This window comes from Lipophrys pholis, assembly GCF_963383615.2.
Source record: "Lipophrys pholis genome assembly, chromosome: 5".
Classification (NCBI taxonomy): Eukaryota; Metazoa; Chordata; class Actinopteri; order Blenniiformes; family Blenniidae; genus Lipophrys; species Lipophrys pholis.
Window position 1 is genome coordinate 7257466 of NC_137628.1, and position 26862 is coordinate 7284327.

The window sequence follows — 26862 nt, forward strand, 5'->3', positions numbered from 1 at the left end:
CGATGCGCGCTCTGGCTGGCGTCGCGGAGCCCCAATCAGGTGCCATTACACCCGCTGTTTGAGAATATCATTGGCTGGTGGGGAAAGGAGCTGTGCGCAAAACCAACCCCGCTGCTCACACTCGCCTTACAGAAGCCGAGCTGAGAACATCATCCGCTTTGAGCGCTTAGGCGCAGTGATTACATCCTCACACTGGAAGATAGGGAGAAAGTATTATTCTTTTCCAGAGTTTTATACAACTTGCATTTGTTATTCGTGTCAGCGTAAATAAGAGTTCTTTTTTTTTTTCCCTTCTTATGTGGAGTGTCTTTTTTTGTTGTTGTTTTGTGACTTTTTTTTCCTGTGAAGAAGGGGCAGTCTGTTCTGCGCACAGGGAGTGTTGGCTATGCGTCCTGGCTCCAGCCTGCAATGTTTGCGCTGACGCCAAAACTCACAGACCGGTGCAGAATTGATTAAAACAGAGAAGCTCGGATCAAATGGCTGTGCTTCTCACAGCTGAAACGACGCAATGTTCCACTGACCTGAGGCACAGGAGAGAAATTTCGGAGTCGGACAGCTTGGTTGCCGTTTGTTTCATTGCCTTTTTGCGGACAGAGGAAATGGGAAATGCTCATTTCTTGTAAGAAAAGGGAATAACACTTTTTTTTTGTTCGTTTTTTAAGTGCACTTGGAAAGAGGCAGAGGAGATGATTTGGTTAATATTCCTGCTCTCCATCCTGGATGGAGCTGTCTCTCAGCTACACTACTCCGTGCCGGAGGAGCAGGAGCCTGGTTCTGTGGTTGGAAATATTGCAGAGGATTTGGGGCTGGACATTACCAAACTTTCTACTCGCCGCTTCCAGACGGTACCGAGTTCACGGACACCTTATCTGGAAGTGAACTTAGAAAACGGCGCGCTGGTCGTGAAGGAGAAAATCGACCGGGAGGAAATCTGTAAGCAGACCATCCCGTGCCTATTGCACCTGGAGGTGTTTCTGGAAAACCCACTGGAGCTGTTTCGCGTGGAAATCGAGGTGATGGATATCAATGATAATCCACCCAGCTTTCCCGAGACGGACATTTCCGTGGAAATATCGGAGAGCGCGATTCCCGGGACACGTTTCCCGGTGGAGAACGCCTTCGACCCGGACGTTGGCACAAACGCGCTCAGCACCTATGCCATAACGAACAATAACTACTTTTACCTGGACGTGCAGACGCAGAGCGACGGGAACAAGTTCGCGGAGCTGGTGCTGGAGAAGCCGCTCGACCGGGAGCAGCAGGCGGTGCACCGCTACGTGCTGACGGCTGTGGACGGGGGCATCCCGCAGAGGACCGGGACGGCTCTGCTGGTCGTCAAAGTTCTGGACTCGAACGACAACGCGCCCACCTTTGACCAGTCGGTGTACACCGTGTACCTGCGGGAAAACTCCCCCGTGGGCACTCTGGTCATCCAGCTGAACGCCACCGACGTGGACGAAGGACAAAACGGGGAAATAGTTTATTCTTTCAGCAGCCACAACACCCCGCGGATAAAAGACCTTTTCAATATAGATGCCAGAACCGGCAGGATAGAGGTTGCAGGTGAGGTGGACTATGAAGAGAGCAGCACACATCAGATTTACGTCCAGGCGAAGGATCTGGGGGCGAACGCGGTCCCTGCGCACTGCAAAGTGTTGGTCAAACTCGTGGACGTAAACGACAATACGCCGGAGATCGGTTTCAGCACAGTGACTGAGTCTGTGAGCGAGCAGGATGCCCCGGGCACCGTCATCGCACTTTTCAGCGTTTCAGACCGCGACTCCGGTGAGAATGGACAAATGAGCTGCGAGATCCTGGGAGACGTTCCTTTCAAGCTGAAATCCTCTTTTAAAAACTACTACACCATCGTGACAGACGGACCGCTGGACAGGGAGAACACAGATTCATACACCATCACAGTGGTGTCGAAAGATAAAGGTCAGCCCTCGCTGGCGACCAGCAAGTCCATCAAAGTGCACGTCTCCGACGAAAACGACAACGCGCCCCGTTTTACGCAGGCCGTTTACGACGTGTATGTGACCGAGAATAACGTACCTGGTGCTTTTATTCACGCCGTGAGCGCTTTGGACCCTGATGTAGGACAGAATGCTCTTATTACCTACTCCATATTGGAGTGTGACATACAGGGCATGTCCGTGGACACGTATGTGTCCATAAACCAGGACACAGGCTACCTTTACGCGTTGCGCTCTTTTGATTACGAGCAGCTGAAGGAGTTCAGCTTCATGGTCCAGGCTAAGGACTCCGGTGCTGCTGAGCTCTTCTCTAATGCCACAGTAAATGTGATCATAGTTGACCAAAATGACAACACTCCAGCTGTCATTGCGCCTATCGGTAAAAATGGCACAGCCAAAGAGCACCTGCCGCGCTCCGCGGAGCCCGGCTACCTTGTGACGCGCATAGTGGCCATGGACGCGGACGATGGCGAGAACGCACGGCTGTCCTACAGCATTCTGCGGGGCAACGAGATGGGGATGTTCCGCATGGATTGGAGGACAGGGGAGCTGAGGACAGCCCGCAGGATCAGTCCCAAGAGGGACCCGCAGGGCTACTACGACCTGCTGATCGAGGTGAGGGACCACGGGCAGCCCCCTCTCTCCTCCTCCGCCAGTGTGAGCGTAATATTAGTGGACAGCGTGGTCGAGGGCCGCAGTGGGGATCGAGGCTCGGCCTCCAAGGCAAAGGAGACCTCCCTTGACCTCACACTCATTCTCATCATCGCCCTGGGCTCCGTTTCCTTCATTTTCCTCCTGGCCATGATTGTGTTGGCCGTGCGCTGCCAAAAGGACAAGAAGCTCAATCTGTACACGTGCCTGCTTGCCGGTGACTGCTGCCTGTGCTGCAGCTCGTGCTGCAGCAGACAGGCTCGTGGCCGGAAACAGAAGAAGCTGAGTAAATCCGACATCATGTTAGTTCAGAGCACCAACGTCACATCAGGAGTGGGGCCCGTGGGGCAGGTGCCCGTGGAGGAGTCCGGGGTGGGCGGTGTGGGGGGCGGGTTCGGCTCCCACCACCACCAGAACCAAAACTCATACTGCTACCAGGTGTGTCTGACACCGGAGTCCGCCAAAACGGATCTGATGTTCCTCAAACCATGCAGCCCCTCCCGCAGCACAGACACGGATCACACTAACCCCTGCGGTGCCATCGTCACCGGTTACAGTGACCAACAGCCCGACATCATATCTAACGGCAGCATTCTTTCCAATGAGGTAAGAAGAGACTGACTCAGATGAAAAGCGCATATAAACACGACATGCCAGGGTTCACCTAGTCTTAAATTTCCTTCAGACACCAACAGCTGCGTCTCCTTCAAATTATTCATTCAAATCATGCGCAGCAAAAGTCTCATAGAGGAATGCGTTATTGACTTGACCGTGCTGCTTAGTGGCCTTTAATCATTGTCATGCGTAATGGTGATTGCACATGTCAATTGTCGAATCTCTTGTGGCCTTTTAGTTTTATTTGCCAAAGACTGCTGTCAGATCAACGTGTGCAGGAGGCTGAGTGATGTGGGGGATCCACACTCCGCGTTAAGTGCGCAGAATTAAAAGCCATAAAGCTGGAACACGTTTTCATTCGTCCGAAGTTTATGACGTATTTGGTGATCCTGATTTAATCTGACCCATGTGCATGAAGGTGGACGGATATATGAGGTGAATTCAAATAAAGTGTATTTTTGCACATCAGTGGAATTTCAAGAATTGCAATGGAATGACGCTTAATAAATAGACCAGGGATTCATACACCCAATCAGAAACGCGCAGTTCCACGTCAGTGAACCCTGGAGTTTGCAAATCCTCAAAAGATCATAAGCCTCAATTTAGAGAAAAGTGTGAAGGAAACACTCCTTTTGTTCGGAGGCTGTGCGCTCTGCCCGTGGAGCTCCGGACTTTGGGCCTTTTTTTTTATGTTGATTGCGCTCTGGCTGGAGTTGCGCCAGACAGCCAGTCACAGCGTTGCCTTCGCTGTGCGTTAAGTATTCCGCGCACGACCCCGCACGGCAGCACCGTGAACAAAGGTTGTTCAGTTTCAGCGTCGGGCGGCTCAATCATTTACGCATTCAATCGCCTCCCTAACCTACTCTCCCTTGCCTTCGTCTCCTCGCGCCCACTCATTCACCAAAGTGTATGCGCGCAACGCGTCCGAGCCACAGTTTCCTCTCAGCCTGCACACTGACAAGCGGGTCACACATGTGTGATTAATAACCTCTCTCTTATTCACAAGTCAACCTTCTCTTGTGTTTACTGAATGTCTGTGTTCTGTGGGCTTTCTAGACAAAACACCAACGAGCAGAACTCAGCTATCTGGTGGATAGACCCAGACGTGTCAACAGGTAGTGCACGCACACTACCACACACACACACACACACACACACACACACACACACACACACACACACACACACACACACACACACACACACACACACACACACACACACACACACACACACACACACACACACACACACACACACACACACACACACTGAATTATCACTGAAGCATCCTCCATCTGAGGACTTGTAACATCCAAGAGGTCTCATGGATCCAAACCTTATTTGCACATCCATAAAATGGAATATTACACCCATTGGTGGGACTCATGTATATCTCGCATGGTTAATTGTGGCTGTGAGAGTCTACATGGTTCCCAGTGTGTCCATAACGTTCATCTTCAATTTGGCACCATTCCCGTAACTGACAGAGCAGCGTCTATCAAAACCCTAATGCTGGATTTCATTACATGCCATGTGTAACATCCAATTTAGACTCTTGACCGACACCGTGACTGAATTAATGTGGTTTTGATTTCGGATTTTCACCCCTCCCTCCTTTCTATCTGCCCCTTTATTTAACCCCTCTCATTCGTCTCCCGTCTCCTGCTTTTGCTCATTTTCTGTCTTCCTCCACTTTATTCCAGCTCGGCCTTCCAGGAAGCAGACATCGTCAGCTCCAAAGACAGTGGGCACGGTGACAGCGAACAGGGCGACAGTGACCACGATGCCACAAACAGGGGTCATTCAGCCGGTGAGTCCCCCACATCACCCCACCTCAACGCCCTGCATCCTGTAATTACACCGTCATCTCAGCCCACATGCAACCCTCCTAGTATAGTGTGTGTGCCTGTGATAGTGAATGGGATAATGCTGAATTGTTGGTGCGGACCGGTGACTTTTAATTTCCTTAATTTGAGTGTGTGAAGGCTCCAAGCTCTGAGGTTACTGGCTGGCATGAAGAGACCCCAGAGGTGTTCATTGTATTTCACAGCCGGGTGGGAAAGGAGGCAGACTTTTTTCCGAGGGGGTAAAAACTTTTGTGTTTTGCCCTCTTCTCTCCTTTCTGCCACACTGGAAGTGGTGCTGAAAGGACAGCGACTTGTAGGGAGGCAGTGTGAGGTCTACAGAGCTTTAGTGGCACAAATCAATAGGTTCACTCGAGTGAATGGGAACGGCATGGACGCTAAATTGATATAATGAGAAACATTTCAATCAGCCTCGCAGTCGGTTCATTGTGCTGCCTTTGTTGGTTATAGATCCCACATATCAAACACATTAGTCGCTTTTGCATCTTTTGTTTTCTGTTAGCCAAAGATTTGTGGCTTCGTCGGCATGCTGACCTAAGGTTTTATTCTCGGTCTCATTTCTCATCAACTCTTAATGTGCACAGTGGAGTTTTTTGATTTTTGCTTTGGAGCAGGGGGTGTCAAACATAAGGCACGCCGGCCAAAACCGGCCCGCAAGAGGCTCCAATCCGGCCCAGGAAAAGGCCACGCAAATGGACAAAGTTCCAAAAAAAACGTTCACATTTTTGCAAAATTGGCTTTATGTTGAGATTGTAGATATTGTTTATAGGAGTTCTTTGGTTTTGTTAAAAACACAGGCATTTCCATCATATATATTCTGCGGCACAACAAAGAAAAACTTGAACATTTCATTTAGAAATTATTATGGCACTATTTTACCTGTTCTAGCCCACTTAAAAGGAAGTCCCCTGAGTTAAAATGACTTTGACACTCCTGCTTTAGAGGCTTGATGGAGTCGTTTTAGTGACTGATTTTCGGTGCAGGCAGAATACACCTTGGACAGTCCATCAGTCCATCACAAACAGACTTGTTTGACAGAGATACAGAGATTCTTGGAGAAAAACGTGAATGGACAACATGCAAACGGCACAGAAAGGCTTCAAACTGGGTTTGTTCTTCACCCAGACCCAGATTCACACCTCGGGCCAATTTGGGGTCACCAGTTCATCTCACATGCATGTTTTTGGACTGTGGGAGCAAACTGGAGTATCCGGAGGAAACCCATCCTCACATGGGTAGATCATGCAAACTCCACACAGGGCTGGACAGTCTCGTGACGGGTTATACTTTTTTTATATTTTTATTGACTTTGGATTCCAGCAGCCTTTAAGAATAATGTGATCAGATGTCGTGTGTGTGTGTGTGTGTGTGTGTGTGTGTGTGTGTGTGTGTGTGTGTGTGTGTGTGTGTGTGTGTGTGTGTGTGTGTGTGTGTGTGTGTGTGTGTAAGGGGGTCGTTCATCCTCCCATTTATGAAAACCTCAGCTTTCGGGTCTTCTCACAAGCCTCTTCTTGTTCTCTCTAAAATTCTATTAGGTTAGTACCTGTTTATTGATCAGAATGGAGTCAGACAAAAAGTCGAGCAATACAAAACCTCATTTCATATTGAACTGCCCTTTTCCTTCTGAGGGATTGTTCCACGCTGCCCGTGTAAGACCCCTGTCTAGACCGTGGGCTGCCAAATATCATTTCGGTGCTGGGAATACAAATACAAGGGATCAGATAGGTATAGCAGGACGGTGAGCGGCTCCTCATTAGGCTCGCCGATGTTTGACATTATTAATGAACCCAGCTGAAACATAGAGGTAGCAGCTGGGGTGTCGCTCCCTAAACTCTCTCTCCAAACATGCAGGCCGAGGTCAAAGTGAAAAAAAAAAAAAAAAGGCAGACGCTGGAAGAAGTCCAAGGCGAGGCTTATTTTTCTTATTAGGAACTAAATTGTTCTGTGAGATAAATATTAACTTGAGTCTTTAAAACATACATCCCGAGCTGGCAGCTCTGCGTCTGAACGTGATCTGTGAATATCTGGAAGAAGAAGGGAAAAAAAAAAAAGCACAGTCATGCAGAGTTTGGCTGTTATTCAAGCGTCTCTGCAAAAGCTACCCAAAGCAGACCAGACATAAAAGACATAAGCGATGGGAAAAGGGATAACAAGAAACAAAGCCTGAATATATATGTGACGTGCAGCCTAATATATTCAGCTAGCAGGTAGCCTCAGACTTCAGTGAGGAATAAGCCCTGACATGATGTTCCCGGACATGCCCGAGATTGTCTTTTAACACCTCGTCTGTGTGTGCAATTGTCTCGGAACCCTGATTTGCTGAGTTTCTAGCACCGCCGCCGTCTTTCTCTGGCTTCATTTTGGCTGCTGCGCGTGTTCATTTGGCACCGGTCAGAGAGTGGACACGGTTGGAGCCGCTCTCTTGTGTTTCATATGAGAAAAACCAACATTTGCTCCTCATGTTGGATTCAGAAGGGAACAGCTTACCACTCCATGGGAGGTAATATCACACGACTGGTATTCTGGATAGAGGGACTCTTGAATTTCACAGAGTTCTGTAAACAAAACCAGGCAGATTGTGTGTGTGTGTGTGTGTGTGTGTGTGTGTGTGTGTGTGTGTGTGTGTGTGTGTGTGTGTGTGTGTGTGTGTGTGTGTGTGTGTGTGTGTGTGTGTGTGTGTGTGTGTGTGTGTGTGTGTGTGTGTGTGTGTGTAAAGGTAAAATGTTGTGTGATTTAATATGTCGGTGTACATGATACCTGTATGTAATCTGTTTGTGTGTGTTTTGTCTGGAAGCCTCAGTGATGATGTCTGTGTTGGAAAAGGCCTCCTCCTGTGAGACTGGAGGCTTAAATGAGATTCACTTTAAGAGGAGAGAGTGCTGGCTCGTCTGGCACGCTGCCAGGTGGACATATCTCCTCTATATAGCCTTCCCTGCTGCTCATTTGTACCATATGTGCGTATATGTGTTCCCGATGAATATATAGGGCTGGATGGGGGTGTTCTGGGTGTCTCATGTGGGATGTGTGCAGTGTTTTTGTGTTATTGTGTGCCTACAGGAATTTATGCTGAGTGCTTGTTCTTGAGTACAAATTGCAAAAGCTTGAGCCAAGAATACGTGTGTTTCTGTGGCATCTGTATTCACATGGCGAGCTCTGAGCGATCAACCATAACATTAAGACCACAGAGAGGCATGTGAGTAGCTCAGAATATCTCTTGATCATAAACTACCACCGGAATAAGCGAACCGCGAGGAGTTTTATTAGGAACAAATTAATTCTGCCATATCTTTAACATTGCATTATCGGCAGACCAATAAATGATGAGGACTGAACCTCAGACAACTGTAAAATTAACTACTTGGCACATACTCAAATTAGCTAGAACATTATGACCACTGGCAGGTGAAGAATGTCTCTATATCATGGCACTTGTTAATAAATAGAATAAATAAGGCAATAAGACATTTTTGTCCTGAGAGTTGACGTTAAATCATCATCGAAATGGAGACTTTCAATGCTGATACAGAATATTTCTTTTTAAAGTCGGTCTTGAAAAATCGTAAGTAAATGATATTTTATTTTACACCGTAGGGTAAAAGAAAAAAAGAAAGGCCTATAAATATGCTCAAATTCTCATTTCATGTCTTCAAAAAGTTTTCACGATCTTGTTTCTTTGGTTGTCGTCACCACAAAGAAATATCTCGCAAATATTGTGTCTTCACCAGAAATGTGACGTTTTCTGTTATTGTTTTCACTAAGAACCATTTTAAACAAATAAGAAAAAGCTCAATGACCAATTGAAATGAAATGAAACTGTGCTGCATGTGGCCCCTCAACGAACATGTGTTTGACCCCTGCCATGCAGTATTTAAGATTTGAGCTTCAAACTGGCGTGTTCCCAGTCTGCAGTGGTCATTTTGTCTCTTTATTTATGCAAAGAAGGAAAAGCAGTGGACTGATAATGCTCATAATCTATGAAGCGAAGGCTGACTCTTTTGACAGACATGCAAATGCAACATCTTGCACGCTGCTTTGATCAATCAGCTGCTGAAAAAATGCACGTACTCAATGTTATGCATGTGGTCATATTGTAATGGCTGCTCTATGCATGCGTCTGCACTGTGTGTACATGTGTGCATGTGTGTGTGTGTGCGTGTTTGTCTGATGCGCACACACACTCTCTTCCCGGGTTTGTGGCAGGGTCTCATCCTTCATTCTGTCTCCCCCACACGTTGGCCCTCCGCAACACTCGGCTGATCAGTAATTCATTTCTAGAACCTTTGCATAGCAATTATCAAAGGAGGGTTAGCGGCGAGGCTCCCTCGCGGGACCGCGCAGCCACACTCTCCCTTTTGGTGCACCTCGGAATATTTCAAATCAAGGGAAAACCATTTCCAGTTGGCATATCATCAACTACACCTGCCGTGGCTTCCCGCTCGGCCGCCCGTCTGACACTTTAGAAAATAAGTCTCTTGACGTGGTTTTAAATCAAAGGGACACTGCCTGTGAGGCTGGGATATCACCAAATACCTTTAAAAAGTGGGCAAATGGCTTTTCTGAAAGGAGGCGCATCTGGAGTGAAGCACCGCCGCATCAGGAGACAGGGCTCTGTTGATTGACTGCAACACCTTTTTTTTTTTTTTTTCTTTTTAACATTCTCATTTCTCTCCTTCTCCAGCCTCTGAATTAGGGCCCGTTCATATGGCTACCATTTCAAGTGAAAACGCGAAACTTTTATTGCGTCTGGGGTGCCTGTTTCCTGCAACAGTGCTCGGAGCCCCTGAAAACGCAGCTTTTTGAAATTCTATCTAATCTATCTAATTCTAGAAAAGAAACACTTGGGCTCAGTCGATGGCGAGAACGCTGCTACTGTGCACGCGCACCACGGCCGTGGTGACTAATTTTTCTGCATAAATATGGAGGCCTCCAGAGTGTCATGACCCCCAGTCCATGTTCTCCTGCGACTTGGTCGTTTTATAATTGACAGTTACCGTAATAACAATCCAACTTGGTCGTCTGTCTATACAAAGGTCTGTGTACTCCCATTGTTAATGTTTATAGCGTGTTGTTCACTGCACGCATGTGTGAACGGTTTCATTACAAAAACAACCAACAGCACCCACTGGTGGTCATGCATGCTTAACTACATCGTTTTCAGCGATTCTGCCGTAGAATCCTTTTCCAAACTTTTCTCAAACAAAAAGACAAGGATGAAACGTTTTCACTTGACACTTGTTGTGTTAACGGGGCCTCAGGCGCAGTTTTCCTCATCATTTCCCTCATCATCCTAATAGGAGGCGACGGCGAGCCTGAGCAAGCGCCACAGAGAAAGGTGACAGATAGCAGAGGATAAAATATTCATCAGGGGAGGAAAAATTTGGCGTCTCAGAAATGTTCGATCAGCTGTGGAAGGCTGCGTGACGGGCGGGAGACTGGAAATGATCATTATCGTGACGTTTGTTTTGGTGGGAACAACAGCCGTGACAAATGGGACAATTAAATCACTGTGGCAACGGTGTATTAGACGGCTGATTATGAATTAGTGGCGGGCACCGTGCTGCAGTTCGCCATGTCAGTGAGCTGTCAGAGGAATTTAGCACAGGGAGCTGGATTACAGCCTCCTCCCGGGCCCCCAGACATTGACGAAAACCGAGGGCTGAAGGACGAGCGCTTGGCACAAAAATATAGATTCACGTCAAAATAATGTGATATATTATTACAAATGTAATCTGCGGGATCAATACGAGCGTCTCAAGTTCAAGCTGTAAAGCAGACGGAAGGAATCAGTCGATGAGCTGAAAGTATTCAAAAGACAACGGCTTCACTGAATTATAAATGGAGCCAAAACTTGAAAAGCGCTCAGTCAAGAACACTTTTATGAGTTGGTAGACATCAGTTTGCCTGTGCATCATGTTCCCGATTAAATCTGACTGTAATCTGATTGAAAATAGTTAGATACTGTATGCTCTGCATTGTCTCCAAACTGCCTGTCCCATCTGAATAACAGGCTGAAATACTCAATGATAATTTTCTTTTTTTTTAAAGTAGCAGAAAGCTTATGTTATAGAGCTGTCATTGGCTATTTGAAAACTTCATAGATGAGTGAGATTATAAGCACAATGGTTTTTTTTGGTCGTTTTCATTTTTTTAAACGCGATTTTTATGAACATTATTTATCATTTTAATCCGCAGTCAAGAGTCCACTATTGCTTTGGATTGCAGTGTTAATGGAAGTCACCAATCGCCTATCGATTGAGCATCTGGGATGTAAAATACATTTAGATATCATTCAGATAAAGTAGATTCCTCTCAATAGGCAGAATAAATACCATATGAAATCAGATCAGACGTCAGCTTGTGATGCTAATGCTTCCAGAGGGGATAAAGCAGTACTCCATAAATCCTGATTCCAAATAGCATCAAACTGATTGTTTAGCCCAGGAGTGTCAGACTTATTTTCGTTCCGGGATCAAGTGTCCAACTTCATCTTGAGAGGTCCAGACTGGTAAAAAACATTTTTTTTTATAATTACCTCTAAATCCAAACGGTAACGTTTTCTTTGTTGTGGTGCAGAGTATACAGGATGAAAACGTCTATCATTTTCCCAGAACCATACAATTACTGCAGAAAATTACTTTAATCTTAACATAATGCCAATTTCAATAAAACCGTCTGGTGCTAAATACAGTGAAATGTCCATAATAACATCTCCTAAAGCTGGCATGTTTTTAGAAACTCATCCTGACAGCATGACATCCACACGAGTTTGATAGCAACGCTTTCATGGAAGCGTCATCGATATCTCAGCTGAGGTCTCAGTGTTGTGTTTTCTCAGCACACTTAAGAAATCTGTTTAAAACATCAATGATTTCTTGAAAATCAACACCTTGAAAAAGGTGGTTTGATGGGCCTGATTGGAGCCTCTTGCGGGCAGCTTTTGGCCCACAGGCCTTATGTTGGACACCCCTGGTCGAGGCCAAGTATTTAACCATGTGTTCGGTTCACGTCACAAACTTCTCAGCCGTGAAGAACCGGGAAGAAAAGCTTTACCCAGCGAAGGGGTTAAGGGTCGGCACAATTGGGTCATAAAAAGTGCAGAAGGCTGATTAAACCGTGCAGCCTCTGAAGGAGGATGATGTGGTGGGAAAAAAAAATAAATAAAAAAATGACAGCACAGGCTCACACTGAAGCTTTTAAAAACCCAGGGGCAGATGAAGTAGCTGAAATTGAAAAGTCAATGCGAAATCAATTGAAGCAAACAGGATAAAAAACATTGCCTCATTAAAAAAATCAATTTGCATTTTGCCTGTAACAGGTGGAGATGTCACCTCTTCTTGTTGAAAGTCAATGAAAGTCAGAGCGGGGGGAAAGAAAGCGAGTTCGGAGCAATCAGCTTGATGAACTAATTGAAGAGACTACCCGGATTCCTGCAACATGTCTCTTATCGCAAACAAGCCACTTCAGAACGGTTCCATTTTTTTCACGTCTCCCTTTGTAACGTGGATGAGGTGGATGGGAGAGCGTATGATGTGCAAAAATGAATGAAAAGCGCGATAGCAAGCCCGCCCTGTGATGATCGCTAATGCGCTAAAGCATCTTGTTGAGCATCTTGATGAATGTCCTTTTGGGATGAATAGGCCTGGGCTTTCTGAATGAACTGAATGCGTTTCCAGGCCTGAAATGGATTTAAAGAAAAGAATAAACGAGAGAAGGAAAGCGGTCCTCACTGTTAGTGCTCGTATGAGTGAATGTGCTGAAAACAAAGATCAGAAAGTGAAAACAAAGATGCATCGGAGTTGTATCAGAAAGAGGCCTTGCGAATTTGTAGTGCGACGTGAGGCATCAAGACTAATGGAAATCTCAGCAAATTCCAAGGGAGGTGTAAACACGCTTTGTCCACCAGTAAAGTGCACACACACACACACACACACACACACACACTTAAGCGCGCACGTCGTGCTTTCTATTCAGGGAATTAATGCCAGTGAACATCTGCTCCAGTGAGCCTGAAAAGATCTACAAAGAGCCCATAAAGTATGATGTCAGGATGTGTGCTGGTAATGTGATCTGTGAGCTGCAGCTACATTCTCCTGCGATACAAAGCAGGCCGCACGCGGCACCATTTGCCCTGCACGTCGGTGTCCCACAAAAACACGAGCAAGCATTTGTTTGGCAAGAAATGCCACTTTTCTGGGTTTGTCTCACTGCTGATGCTAAAAGGCTCGTCGACGGACGGTTTGAACCACACAGGCAAGAATATCTGGGTGAGACAACAAAAGGTGCATCGTTCTGAAATAATGTAGGTCAATGCTTCCTGACCCGCCTCATAGAAAATCGTCTTAATTGGCTACTCGGTCTGTTCTTTGTAGGTGAAAGTGCCTCAACAGAGCACCTTTGATTTCAGACAATAAAAGCCTCAATGTTTGTGATGGAAGCTATAAACTGGGTAATTAAAATCTCCATTTTGTCTCTGCTGAAATTGCTATAACAGAGTAGCAAACTGTGCCCCAAAAAATGACATTGTTGTTCATGTTTTTCACACATTGTTGCAGTAATTCTACGCCCAGTTTACGGAACAATTTTTCCAAGTGAAAACACCCAAAACCTTGATTGTGTTTTGGGTGTCCGTTTACACAAGAACAGTGCTCGGGGCCACTGAAAACACAAGTTCTTGACAAGGGCTCCCAAGGTGGAACTTTTGGAAAATGCTACTGCGCCTGTGCACCAGTTCTTCTGCTCATGCTCAGTAGACGGACGATGGGAACAATGTCTCCTCCAGAGTCTTATGTCTCCTGGGACTTGGTAGTTTGTTGACAGTCACCGCAATTACAATCCAACTACGTCGTCTGTCTGTACGAATGTCCGTCGACTCCCAACAGTACCCACTAGTGACCATCCATGAAAACGACATAGTTTTCAGTAGTGTTGTGCCGATACCGATACCAGTATCGGTAGGGGAGGGCCGATACCACACTAAAAGCTGGTATCGGTATTGGCAGGTACGAACTATTAACTCGCCGACACGCAGCGCCGTGTGTATTTCTCTCTCCCGACTCTCACTCACTGCTGCCCTGACTTCTGATCCATGTATGGTGACGTATTCAGTACATGCCAAGGAAAGCCTCATATCTATGTTATTTGTTATTTTAATTTAAATTTAACTGCGGTTGCGCTACTGTTTTACTTGTATTTACCGGTACATGGATATTTTTTGGCCTTTCTGAGCTAAAACTCAGGTTTAAGAAAAGTTTATTCTTTTTTCAGTTTCACCCATACCAGGTAGAAAATATAAAAAGTTGTCCAACATTCACTGTGTTGGTATTTTTTTCCTGTTTCACAAAGTGCCAGATGAAGCCATAATAGCAATAATTTATACAACCAAGTGAGAATGTAGTTCTGAAGAATTGGAAGAAAAACAGGCCATATCTTTTATAAACACTGCGGTATAGGCAAGTATCGGTATCGGCCGATACTATGCAACCGGGTATCGGTATCGTTGCACAAAATTGGTATCGGAATAACACTAGTTTTCAGCGTTTCTGCCGTTTCCGTGGAAACGGGCCTTGTTTTCAAAATATGTTGTCGCGCAAACGTGAACCTTTTCTGAAACAAACGAGCAAAAATGAGGCCTTTCCACTTGAAATGTTTAGTTTCAATTGGGGCCTCAGTTAATTATCTGCAAAGTGCAATATGTGTGTGCGAGCTTGGACCGGCGCAGCCTTCGTGCAGGATCTCAGTAAATCAGGCCCGGCGTGTGTTTTTGCTTCCACACTGGCGCAACACCAACATCTGACCAGTTTAAACATGCACAGATAAAAACCTCCACTGCATGCACTGATGTCATGTTGGGTGGCGTTTTGCAGCAGCCATGTGCGTATTTCCCACTTCCTCATGAATGAAACTCTGCTCGAGGATATGAGCTGTAGTGATGGAAGCTATACAAATGTGAGGTGATAATCAATGGTCACCTATGTGGTACGATCCATCACGCAAACACAGGGTGAAAGCAGTCATATTGGCTCCGGTTTCCAGCCCAGCTGCTGAGTAACAAGCACTGAAAATGGTAGCCGGGAACAATTTCTCCATCTGTCATAACTAGGTATGGTGGGAGCCATCTTGCTCTGTTTTGGCCCTGGGAGGTCTCTGGTTTACTCATCGCAGGCTCGCTGGCCGACTCGTGTAAGGAAGCCATGCTACTCCCCCCTGTCGTCCCGTGCTCCTGTCCAAATATTGACGTCTTGTGTCTGTTTTCTCTCTCTGGAACGGCGGAGGACAAGAGGAAAAAAAAAAAAAGCGAGGGACTGATAAAACACACCCTCTACCTGCAGGAGTGGAAGGGATTAAACGTGACAGAAAATAATAGCGGGAGAGGGAGGAGAGCGAGTCGATGGAGGAATCTGAACAGATGTATAAGTGAATTCAAACATTCAAGCTGCTGTTTTTTTTTTCTTCTCAATGCAGAATTTGTTTTCCTCCATTCCGCCGCTACCGGTTGCTGGATGTATGTCAGACCGCACAATTAGTCAAATCACACCGAGGGATTTCAGAACCACGCAGGGATGTAATGGGGGGGGGGGGGGGGGGGGGGGGGGGGGGAGTGGGAAAAAAAAGAAAAGAAGTGCTGATTGCTTATCAGCAAGTAGATTGTGTTTGTATTGTTTGGAGTGGTTCACATCTGTGTGAACACACGTGTGTGTGTGTGTGTGTGTGTGTGTGTGTGTGTGTGTGTGTGTGTGTGTGTGTGTGTGTGTGTGTGTGTGTGTGTGTGTGGATGCGAGCCCTGGTTCTTCCTGCCTGATGAGGTCATGATGAGAGACAGGGCTGCTGGCAGGGTCTGTCATTGCCAGTCACTGTTTCGGTTGTTGTTTTGCTTCCTGCCTGAGGAAGAGAAGGTGCTTCATGGGGATCAACAGCCACTTGGTGTCAAGCCCGCATGGCCTGTCTTGTCTGTTCACTCACAAACGCATTTACATAATCTTCACGTTAACGGAGTATTTTTAAGCATGTTTGTGAGCGTGGTGTTTGCGAACATATGTGTCGATGCAGGTTCTTTCTTGTTAGAGTGTGCTGGCAGGCAAATAAAAATAAATAAATAAATAAAAAAAATCACAAAGCAGTTTGGGAAGCTTGTGACACGACTTTCTCCGAGCTCAAAATATGCAAACGCCGTGACGGCTGCAACACTATATTTACTCATCGCCCCAACGTGCCTGCTTAACCCTTCATCAGGCAACATCGTCGTTCCGAACTGACAAGACCTGAAAGTTCGGGCCGAAGTGTCGTTGAGCTTTGGAACGCCATTTAAATGACAAACGTGCTCGGAGCCACTGAAAACACAACTCTTTGAAAACGGCTTGCAAGGTGGAACTTTTTGAAGACAATGAACGTTTTTTTTTTTTAAGACATTTCTTAAGAGACACACAGACACCAGTTGAGATATCAGTGATGCTACTGATGAAGCTCGCTCCCAATCTAGCCTCTGTCAGTTTGTAAAAACATGCATAATGAACAACTTTTGTACAATTCACTGTATTTTTACATCATTAAAATTGGCTTTATTGTAGACATTTTTGGTAGGAATTCTTTGGTTTTAAAAACATATACATTTATCAGGGATACTGTGCGCCAGTCGAACTTTACAGTGTAAATATAAAGGGTATTCTGGCACTATTTTACCAGTCCATTCCACTGCCGATGAAATTGGACTGTTTGTGGCACCTGAAGTAAAATGTGTTTGATACCCGAGCATTAAGGACGTGAGTCAATGTTATGTTAAACTATGGTTTGAAAGATATTACGACACCTCAGAGAAATCTAATCTATCACGTGTAGACACATTAATAAGCTTCAAATCATGAAATACAGGTTGACTTCTCAGCAGTCATCCTCCAGTTGTGCGTTCAATCCCTCAGTCAGAGTGTGGAAGTGTCTTTGAAGAAGAAGCTGAACCCTGACTTGATCCAACATCATCACCGGTGTGTGAGAATGTGTGAATGGATGAATGCGACTAACAGTGTAAAGCGTTCTCAGACTCAGAAAGTCCATTTGCCTTTTTTGTGATGAGTCAATGGCACAAAATGGGTTTGTTTTTTGTTTTTTACTGCGATGACATTCAAAGTTATTTTTAGGGAGTGCACTCTGAAAAGTTAATAATACACAGAAACAAAAACAGCTTTCTCTTAATCCCTCAGCGTTCACTTTTTATCTGCATGCAGGTGTGTGTGTGTGTGTGTGTGTGTGTGTGTGTGTGTGTGTGTGTGTGTGTGTGTGTGTTCCTGTCCTTTCTACACAATTGCATGCGTGTCAGCTTTTTTTTCTTCTTCTTCTTCTTCTTCTTCTTTCACACCTGTGCTTGAGGATTTCTGCTGATTTGTTTGTGCATTTCGGGGCGTGTGCATCGCGGCTACCGACAGCCTAATCCACGCGGCGCCACGGAGATGATTGGAGGTCTCCGGGTCAACGTCCCCACGTGTCAGAGAGGGGAATTAATTTATTAAAAGTCCATTAAAAGGCTAACTACAAGGTGGGAATTAGCAGAAATACCATGATTTATACACCCCCTTCCCAACCTTTAAAGACACTCTGAATATACATTAGCTCCTCGGGTGAATCGCAGGGCAGATTCAAGTAACTGTCACTCAATAACCAAACCGGCACTGATGCATATTCATCCTGCAGGAGCTTCTCTGCTCTTGCTATGTTGGACTTTCATTTATTTTGCCACCAGATCGAGCTTCGTGCCGCGCTGAGCCACATCCTCCGGTGCTCCGCGGCGATAAAACAAATGAACCCTTTGGCAGTGGAGGCTCTGTGTGCAGCTTTTTTTTTTCATGTGCGTTGGCAGAAAAATACCAAGCGGAAATTCACGCCTTTCAAACTGGATAAATTCAACGGAACATGTTAGGAAAAAAAATACCAAACGTGCTCTCCTGTGTCCTAATGTCCATGTTCCACTGCTGCTTTTCTCGAGATAAAAGATAAAAGTTTACAATTATTTCCTTCTGAGGAAACGAGCAATGGCATTTAATCCTTATCTGATACAACAAACTTTCCAAAGTTCCACGATCTGATGGATGCATGTTGCCGAGAGTTTTTTAACAGGATTAGGCAAAAGACCCCAAATAACACAATGTCAGACGGATTTCTGTATTAAGCCTTGATAATGAGATAAATAGGAAGCAAATGAAGAAAAATAAATCTAATTATTCAGTTAGTTAACATAACTTATATGCGAAACATGTTTGAGACCATCAAATGAACACACACTATTTCGTCAAAAACAATAAACATATAAAGCTATAGAAGTCAGGCCACATATTGAAAACAAAAGTTTTAGCCAACCATCTGACTAGCTAAAGCAGGATAATTCTAACATTTGATTATTGAATACAGGAGAAGGGTAAAATATATATATGTATATATTATATATATTCCCCTTCTCCTGTATATAGATAGGGAGAGAGAGAGAGAGAGAGAGAGAGAGAGACAGAGAGAGACAGAGAGAGAAATTCAGTTTAGTCGATTTCTTTTTTCTTTTTGTATGCATCTGTATTTTGTCTATCTTTTGAGCATGTCTGGAACAAATCAAAATGTCTTCCCCGTCTTCCCCCCCTCCATCTGTGAGTCCTGGGTGTCCCCCCCATCCCTCCATCTGTGGCTCCAGGTCTCCCATCTCCATCCTTCTGGTCCCTGCAGTCGTTCAACTTCTCCTTCTTGCCATCTCTGTCTGTGAAGTCCCCCCCCCCCCACATTAGTTTGGCCCTCACTCCCCCCTGTCTGCAAGCCTTGTGTCTCTTCTGGCTCAGCGGTCACTGCACAGTCTTGTTGCCTCTCTCGCTCCCCACGACGCCCCGATATGACATAGTGACACATTTACAGTGAGAACAACTTGTGATCACACACTGAATTCAATCGTATGTGTTTATGAGGTGCTCGGGGGGGCAGAATCTTAGAGGCAACGATCTTCTATCAGCTCAACGTCTGAGCTCGGTTTCTTTAGCATCAGGCGCGTTTAACAAGGGATTATGTCATAAGTTATATTGCTTTCTGTAGCATAAGTTGAAAAATAAGTCCAGTGTAAATCCCAGTTTTTGCTCTTAATGCACTAAACCTACTTAATTCCTGGTGACTTCCTCGATGGGGATCATAGATGTTGCTGCATTATCTCCGATCGACGCTCCACTTAGTCTGTGTTTTTCACACTATTAGCCTAACATAAGACCCCAACCATGTCAACATTCAGTCCATTTCCAAGTGTATATGGTTTCTTGCTCTACAGTTAATAAGTGAGTTTCAGCTTTAGATGAAAACATAAAAGGGTCAAAAAAAGTAATCCTAGTTTTATTATTCTTAATGCACTAAAACAGACTTAATTCCTGTTTATTCCCTCGATACGGACGAGACATGCTTCTGCATTGCTGTGTTCACAACTTGAAATCCGTGCATCTGTGTATTATCAGGGGTCTGTTTTCACACTATGGAGTGTTATTAAGCTGCTTTTTTTCTGGCAGTGGCACAGCAGTGGGTCTGTAGGTTATCCACCTTCATTCATTGTACACACTTAGCGCACACTTCCAGACAGACAATAGGTTGATGACAGTCACAGAATGCATGGCAACGGCTGAAAAGTTGTAATTTTTACTGTACATTTCCCATAATGACGTAAATGGTGTTGTTGTGTGATTCAGTCAGATTCTATTCACTTGCATCTGTTAAGAACCCCAACCCTCAAACAAGCTACAGAAAATAATGACATTTGATTTGTATTTAGCTGAAAATTCTGAAGAATTTGTTTAAAATATCCTCCAACAGCACCGTAGATTCGAAAATTTATATTGTTAAGTATTTCCGTGTATTCCCTATAAAAGAAATTTTACCATATTTTGATCGCTGCTGCATATGAATCTGTGCAATACCTCAGACCGAAGCGCCTCTCCAGGCTCTTTTTTACACTAGTAGTTTAATTTTCAGTATTTTTCTCTTATATTTGATTCTCCTCACCACGTTTGGGAAGTAATTGCGCTTTCTATAAAGTATTTAATATCATCAAAGGTTCAAAAATGGACTAAAAATTATGCTCTTTCAACTGTCATATGGCCAACGTCCTTTATATTTCTTTTTCAAGCTTATTTCTTCATGCAGCAAAGATGTAAACAAAAGGGATTAAGAAAAGACTGAAACCCTTTCATTAATCCCAGCTTTATTCTTTACGCGTTGAATCTACCTCTCTTTGTTTCTCTGTTCACTATAGTGCATTATCTGATATCGACGCTCTACTCAAGCCTCCTTTTTTACACTATTAGTTAAATTTCCAGTATATATCTGTTATGTCTGAGTCTCCTCGCCACAGTCGGACCGCAATTCTGCTTTCTGTAATAGTATTTTATATCATAAAAGATTCAAAAAAATCCAATTCGACCTGAACAGAATTCTGTGTTATATTACACTGATGCGCCATTCAAGGACTGTCGTATGGTTAATATCTTTCATATTTCTGTTTCTGTGTATTCTGCTTTCTGTAGACGTAAACATCAGGGGTTAAGAAACAACTAAAACACCTACTTATCTTTATTCTTAATGCGCTGAACCGGCCTCTCTTCATTCCTCTGTTCACCGCAGTGCATTATTTGATATTGATGCTCTACTCAAGCCTCGTTTAGTTAAACATAAGTGTCTCTCCTGGACATTTTCCAGCATATTTCTATTTTTCCAGCATATTTTGGTTTCCTCCCTGCACGGTAATTCTGCTTCCTTTAGCATGAGATTGAGATTTAAACCTCGACGTAAATCCCAGTTTTATTCTTAATGCACTAAACCTCCTTAATTCCTGGTTACTTCCTCGATAGGGATCATTAGATGTTGATCCATTATCTTATATTGATGCCCCTCTCAAGCCTCTTTTAAGAGGAATATTAAGTGGAACTAATTTCTTTCAATCTGATAAACGTGTAGACTGGGTGGAGGCGCTCGCTCCGCTCCACTCTGGATGACATCTGCATTGCATCTCGCAGAGATGAGGGGCTAAAAAAACAAATATGCAAAGTCCCGGCTTTCCAAATTGTGCCGCAACTCGAGTGGTTCATTGTTTGGAGTGTACACAGCGGCAGGGAGGGTTTACGCCGTTTAGTTTGAAGCCGTTTAAATTGGCATCGCGTTGCAGGAACATACTTTTCAGGATTATATCGCAGAAAAATGTTGAAGATGCTTTATATTAAAAAAAAAAGATGAGCATTAACGAAAGCCATCAACAAAAAAAAGTGGCAAAAGAGCTGAAAATAGCTTTCACATAGCAGCAGTCATCGCTTAGCAGCGGAAGCTAATCATCCTTTAAGAATTCTAACTCATCACACGAATGTCATTTAAGAGTCGCACATCTTTCATGTTTCGAAGTTTATCTGTGGGTATCTATGAAAGTGAAATAAAATGTTGTTGGGAGCAGATCACTGGATTAAGACACTATAATATCAAATTACCAGACAAAACTCAAACAGATGCTAACGAAAACCATTTTGCTTTTCTTTACGTCAATAAATATTGAGTTCAACTTACGGCTCCACTCTGCGTTACCCTGCTAGTTTTTCATGAGGACCCTCAGGACTATTAATTGCCCACTCCTGGTATATCATGTACTCTGCATGCGATTATCTTTCGTCTATTGATGTGCACCCCTGCATTACATTGTTGTGTGCAGACGTCCCTGCTTCTTTTAATAGAGAAACAGAGGCTTTATGGTTCAGATGGATCAGTAGAATAGATTTGTGTAAGTAGACCCTTTTGATCCGAGGCCCTCTCGCCCTCGTGGGGGATTACAGATTGTTGGCTTTCATTGTTTTTCTCATTCGGTGGAACGTATCTCTTTTCTTCTCTCACCCCAAACTAATGGTGTCCTTCTAAGTTTAGTTTTTTTTTTAATACCTCCCCAGACTTTACTGGAACAACCAGGAAAAACTCGAATCTGAGAAATGGCTGCAGGGCCTCATTATTATGATGACTCTGTTCATGTCTTCTGTTCTTTTATAATCTCTCTCAGTCCTCTTTTCCCTCCCGAACCCTTTCCTTTATACTGTCTAAGAGAGCGTAATTAACATAGCTGGTACCTCTTTCATGCTTGTCGTGTGTGTGTGTGTGTGTGTGTGTGTGTGTGTGTGTGTGTGTGTGTGTGTGTGTGTGTGTGTGTGTGTGTGTGTGTGTGTTGTCATTCTATTATATCATTTGAGATGGTAATTCATTCTTTTTTTTTACTAATGTTTTATGCTTTGTTTTTGGCAGTGCCTGTGTCAATTACACGTTCTGTCGGTTTGCATAGGGATGATTGACATTAGACTGCGATTAAGCAGCCAGCGACTGCTTTTTTTAAAAAAATTTGTAGGTTATGTGGCACATTTCTTGAGATAAATGTCATTTTTTTGGGGGGGTTGATAGCATATGGATTCTCATTTTGTCTCTTGGTGCTTCAAAATCAATTGTGAGTGTGAGGATGTTGATGTGGTGGTGGCGGTGGTGGTGGAGGAGGAGTGAAATGTTTTCCCACCACCACATCACTTTGATTGCACATTTCATTTGGAATGAATGGGGTGAGGAGGAAAACAAACAATTCGCTTCATCAATGTTGGCCTTGTCTCTTTGATGAATAGCTTTTGCTGCACTTTTTCTGCGCGCGACATTGGCAAATGATTGCTAACTTGTGTTCTCTCTTCTGGTCTCTTTCTCTCATCTCGCTTTTCCACTCCAAATATCCGCCCTGCCTGGCTCGCCATCGTTTCCCCCGCTCGCTCTTTTGTATCCTCTCTGCAGGAGCCGACCTGTTCTCCAACTGCACGGAGGAGTGCAAGGCCCTGGGTCACTCCGACCGCTGCTGGATGCCGTCCTTCGTGGCATCGGACGGGCGCCAGGGGCCGGACTACCGCAGCAATCTGCACGTCCCCGGCATGGACGCCACCCTGCCCGACACTGAGGTACCCTCCTCCGTCAACCTCTCCGACCAACTCACCATGACCTCGTCCGCCGCCTCGTCCAACGATAGGTCATTCTCCACCTTTGGCAAGGACGGCCAAAGGTCTCAGTCACACCACAGCCTTCACCATCACCTCCATCAGCAACAGCAGCAGTACAGCTCCAGCACGCTAGAGAGGAAAGAGTATGATAGGGGGACCCTACCGTACAAACCCACCTTTCTCTGTGAGTATCAGTATGAAAGCTCCCTGGGACCCTACGACTTCGGTCTGGTCCAGTACCAATACTAAAAAAAAAAAAAAAAAGAGGCGAGGACAATGAATCTGCCTCTTGATTCTGATCTGGACTTTTTCTGTTGTTTATGGACTTTCATTTCTTTGATTTTTAAGGAGTTTAAAAACTTTCTGTTATGTTGTATTGGGTTTTGTTTTTCTATTATTTTCTTTTTGTCAATTATCATTTCATTTGTCAAATGTAAAATGTAATCTATTTGCTAACTTCCCCTCCCTGAATCTCACTTAAATTTTCTAATCCAACCCCACCCTAACCCCCGAAATGCTGCTTGTAAATCATGTGATTTATTTTAAAATAAACACAATTTGAATTGGACTCATGCTAATCTCTTGTGGCCCCATTTCCTTTTCTTTTTCCTTTCCTCTAAATTTGCCCCCCCCTCCAAAATCCCTTTTTTTTTTATCTGATGCTCATATAAGTAAAGGTCATCCACACAAGTGCATGTCATGTTTCTCTGAACCGCATTTCCACATACGATTAAAGACCGCGATAGGAGGAAGGAATGAAAAAGACAAATCATCTCATCATGTAAAGGACATCTTTTTCCATTCGCTCGACAATAGTTTTTGTTGGAGTACGATGACTTCCCTACTGAATAGCTCAAGAGGTGAAACACACAGCCCACGCTGCGGCTGTTTCCTCGTCTTGAAGTCCATTTTGTTCTAAAAAGAAACCCGTGGAGTATCTATACTCGCCTGCTCGTGGATCAATACCTGACATAAAGAAGGGTGGCTGAGGTGAGCTGTCAACGCGCAGGTCAAGCTTCTTCAGTTGGAATCATTGTGCACACCGAGTTTTGTGCAAGGTGGAAGAAACTATTACAAGAAAAAGTCAATTTCGTTGGGAAATATGAAATACCCGCTAAGTAATTTGATCCAATGCTGGTCGTGCAAAAACTGTCATACTGATTCGATTGGCTGTATTCGGTTGGATCGGGGGAGGTGTGTTAACTCATTCACAGTCTGATCAGAGTCCATGTAAACGACACAGCGGATCGCTCTGTAACGTCTCCATGTGATGCTTCATGCATGATGTTTTGAAGATAAATAGCAATGGCAAAGAAACAAATGGTTGATACAGGATTCAACTCTGCTGTGAAACATGTTAAAAGACTTTAGATCAGGTTTGTCAAACATAAGGGCCAAAGCCGGCCTGCAAGAGGCTCCGATCCACCTGTCAAACCACCAAGCAAACTTAAAGAAATTTCAAGGAAAACTGATTTTTTTTGAAGAAGAAATTTCGTCAGAGTAGCAGACACAACACAACGCTGAGACCCGAGCTGAGATACCGGTGATGTTCCCTCCGTGCTTTCAAAGCAACAGCGAAAGGACATGTTTTTGGGTGTCATTTCACTCAGTTTTGCATCAGAAGATTTCATAAAAACTGGGTTTTTACATTCAGATTGCAGTCATTTTCAGTAGTATTTGTTTGTTTTTTGCAAAAATAGACATTTTCATCACATACACTTTGCGCCAGAACAAAAAAAACCTTAAAATTCGAATGGCTTTAGAATATTATGGCACCGTTTGATTCATTTCCAGTCCACTCAGGACAAAACTGGGTTGTATGTTTGACACCCCTGATTTAGCTAAATGACTCGATGGACGTTCCAAATAGCAGCTTGTTTCCACGAGAATCCAACAGGACTAGTGCTCGCATTGACCTTTATTGGCAGCAGGCCTTCGTTTACAGCTGGATGAGGTGATCACAAAGTGCAAAGTGTTACCGGATTGATCCATTAACTGAGTATATACACAAACCTACACATGACTTCGACCATTTAATTCAGTCTCCACGTCAACGGGACAATCTGATCGGAAGCAACTGAAGCAGACTGACAAAAAAGTAGCACGTGAATGATTTTTTCCATTTTGCCAGCTCGAGTACGTTTTCCAGTTTGCATTTCCACGCGAGTCGGAAAAACAAAAAAAGACGACAGGACACTTCTCGCCGCCTCCAATTGCTTTTCCAAGCTCCCACATTACATGAATATTCTATTAGCTCTAAGAGTAGAGAATGGATTCCATATACACGTTCAGTAGAGAAGTCATTTCCAGTCAAGTCACCACCATGTTAACCACCATCCTCTCCATGATACTGCATGCTGGCTGTGGGCTGTCTCTCAGGTAAACAATGAGCCCCCCCCCCCCCCCCCCCCCTTGCTTTTTTTCTTCTTTCTTTTTCTTCTCTCCCTGTTTGTGACTTAACAGAGCCAAGCAATCTTCCTCTTGCACATCAGGTCTGTGTGAAAAATAATTGGTATTTAGCCTTTAGGTGCTCGAGCCTGTTTCGCTCCAAATATAGCTGCCTGCACGTCTGCTCATCCCGCCTGCCTGGCGGGGTTGGGATAAATGCTCTCCATATTCGCTTGGTCCAAAACTCACAACTTTATTTTATATCAATTTGCTTTTTTTTTTTGATGTACGATTTCATCTTCTTCTTTTTATATATATATATATATATTTTTTTTTTTTTGGGGGGGGGGGGGTTGGCTGAAATAAATGGATCGCACTCTACCATGGCAAAAGGTTTTGCTGTTCATCAGTCTGTAAAAATATGAGACGAGTCCCACAGGCTGCGGCTCTATTAACCAAAAGGCATTAAGTTCCACTTTTAGAAATAGCTCTCTATGCTACTGTGGCTACGCTCTGATCACCAGGGTTGCCTTGATAAAGGATTTATGAATGTTTAATGATCCATTTATAGATAATTAATGAAGCAATTAGTGCTCTGTGTATTTTCTATGCATGCAATATGTAGCCACCAATTTTTGAACATTCATCTCCACTGATGGAAGTTTGTTTGGGGTTTTTTTTCTAACCAATTCCCAAATTAGTTTCACAACAATACAGCGAGAACGGGCCTTTAGGATGTATAAATAACTTCACAGGGAGTCCTTTGTGGCACGTATCCTTCAATATATGATATTTTCCAGACGGCTGTGTCACTAAAAAACCTCCAGGGGAAAGGGTGTTATTTGTCGTAACGAGCGTCTCCTCTTTGTCTTTTCAGCCCGCAAAAGGATTTGCTAGCTCGTTCCACGTGGACCTGTCGGAGACGGCGTGAATTTCCTGTGCCGGACCACCAGCGCCGATGCCAGAGACAGCGAAATAAAACTGAACAAACGGCAAATGTGGACAACAACAACCTTGGTTAAACTTCATTATCTCGGGTGGTGGACTGTAACGAAGCCTTGGCAGCGGCTGCTGAGGGAAGAAGAAGGAGAAATAAATACCGAGTAGCTGTAAACCTCTAGATACCTAAGGAGCAATCCAAGGCCTTATTTCTCTCAGCAGGACTGAGACCGGGGCCAAAAACTCTCGACCATGTGAAGATTACAACAACGTCATCAGCAAAGAAGGAAACAAGCAGATGGATACAAATGTGAGACACAGAAGGACCAATTAATAACTCAACGGGGTGGGTATTATCTTTTTTTTTTTGTTTTGTTTTTGTTTTTTGACTGAGGAGGTAGCCTCTAGAAGTCTGTGTGTGCCTGTTTACAT

General features: G+C 44.3%; 1 protein-coding gene across 3 annotated transcripts; it reads left to right on the forward strand.

The window, feature by feature from the left end:
- The first annotated feature begins 117 nt into the window (after positions 1-117).
- On the forward strand, positions 118-26862 carry pcdh10a (protocadherin 10a). 3 transcript variants are annotated; one of them, XM_080464116.1, is made up of 5 exons: positions 129-3233; positions 4299-4357; positions 4949-5055; positions 22904-23287; positions 26369-26862. In XM_080464116.1, the coding sequence occupies exons 1-5, from the start codon at positions 687-689 to the stop codon at positions 26386-26388; spliced, it is 3117 nt and encodes a 1038-aa protein (XP_080320242.1). In that variant the 5' UTR covers positions 129-686; the 3' UTR covers positions 26389-26862. The 3 variants fall into 3 exon arrangements, with proteins under 3 accessions (XP_080320241.1, XP_080320242.1, XP_080320243.1); XM_080464117.1 differs by having other exon boundaries at positions 22904-23064; XM_080464115.1 differs by lacking the exon at positions 26369-26862 and having other exon boundaries at positions 118-3233; positions 22904-23679.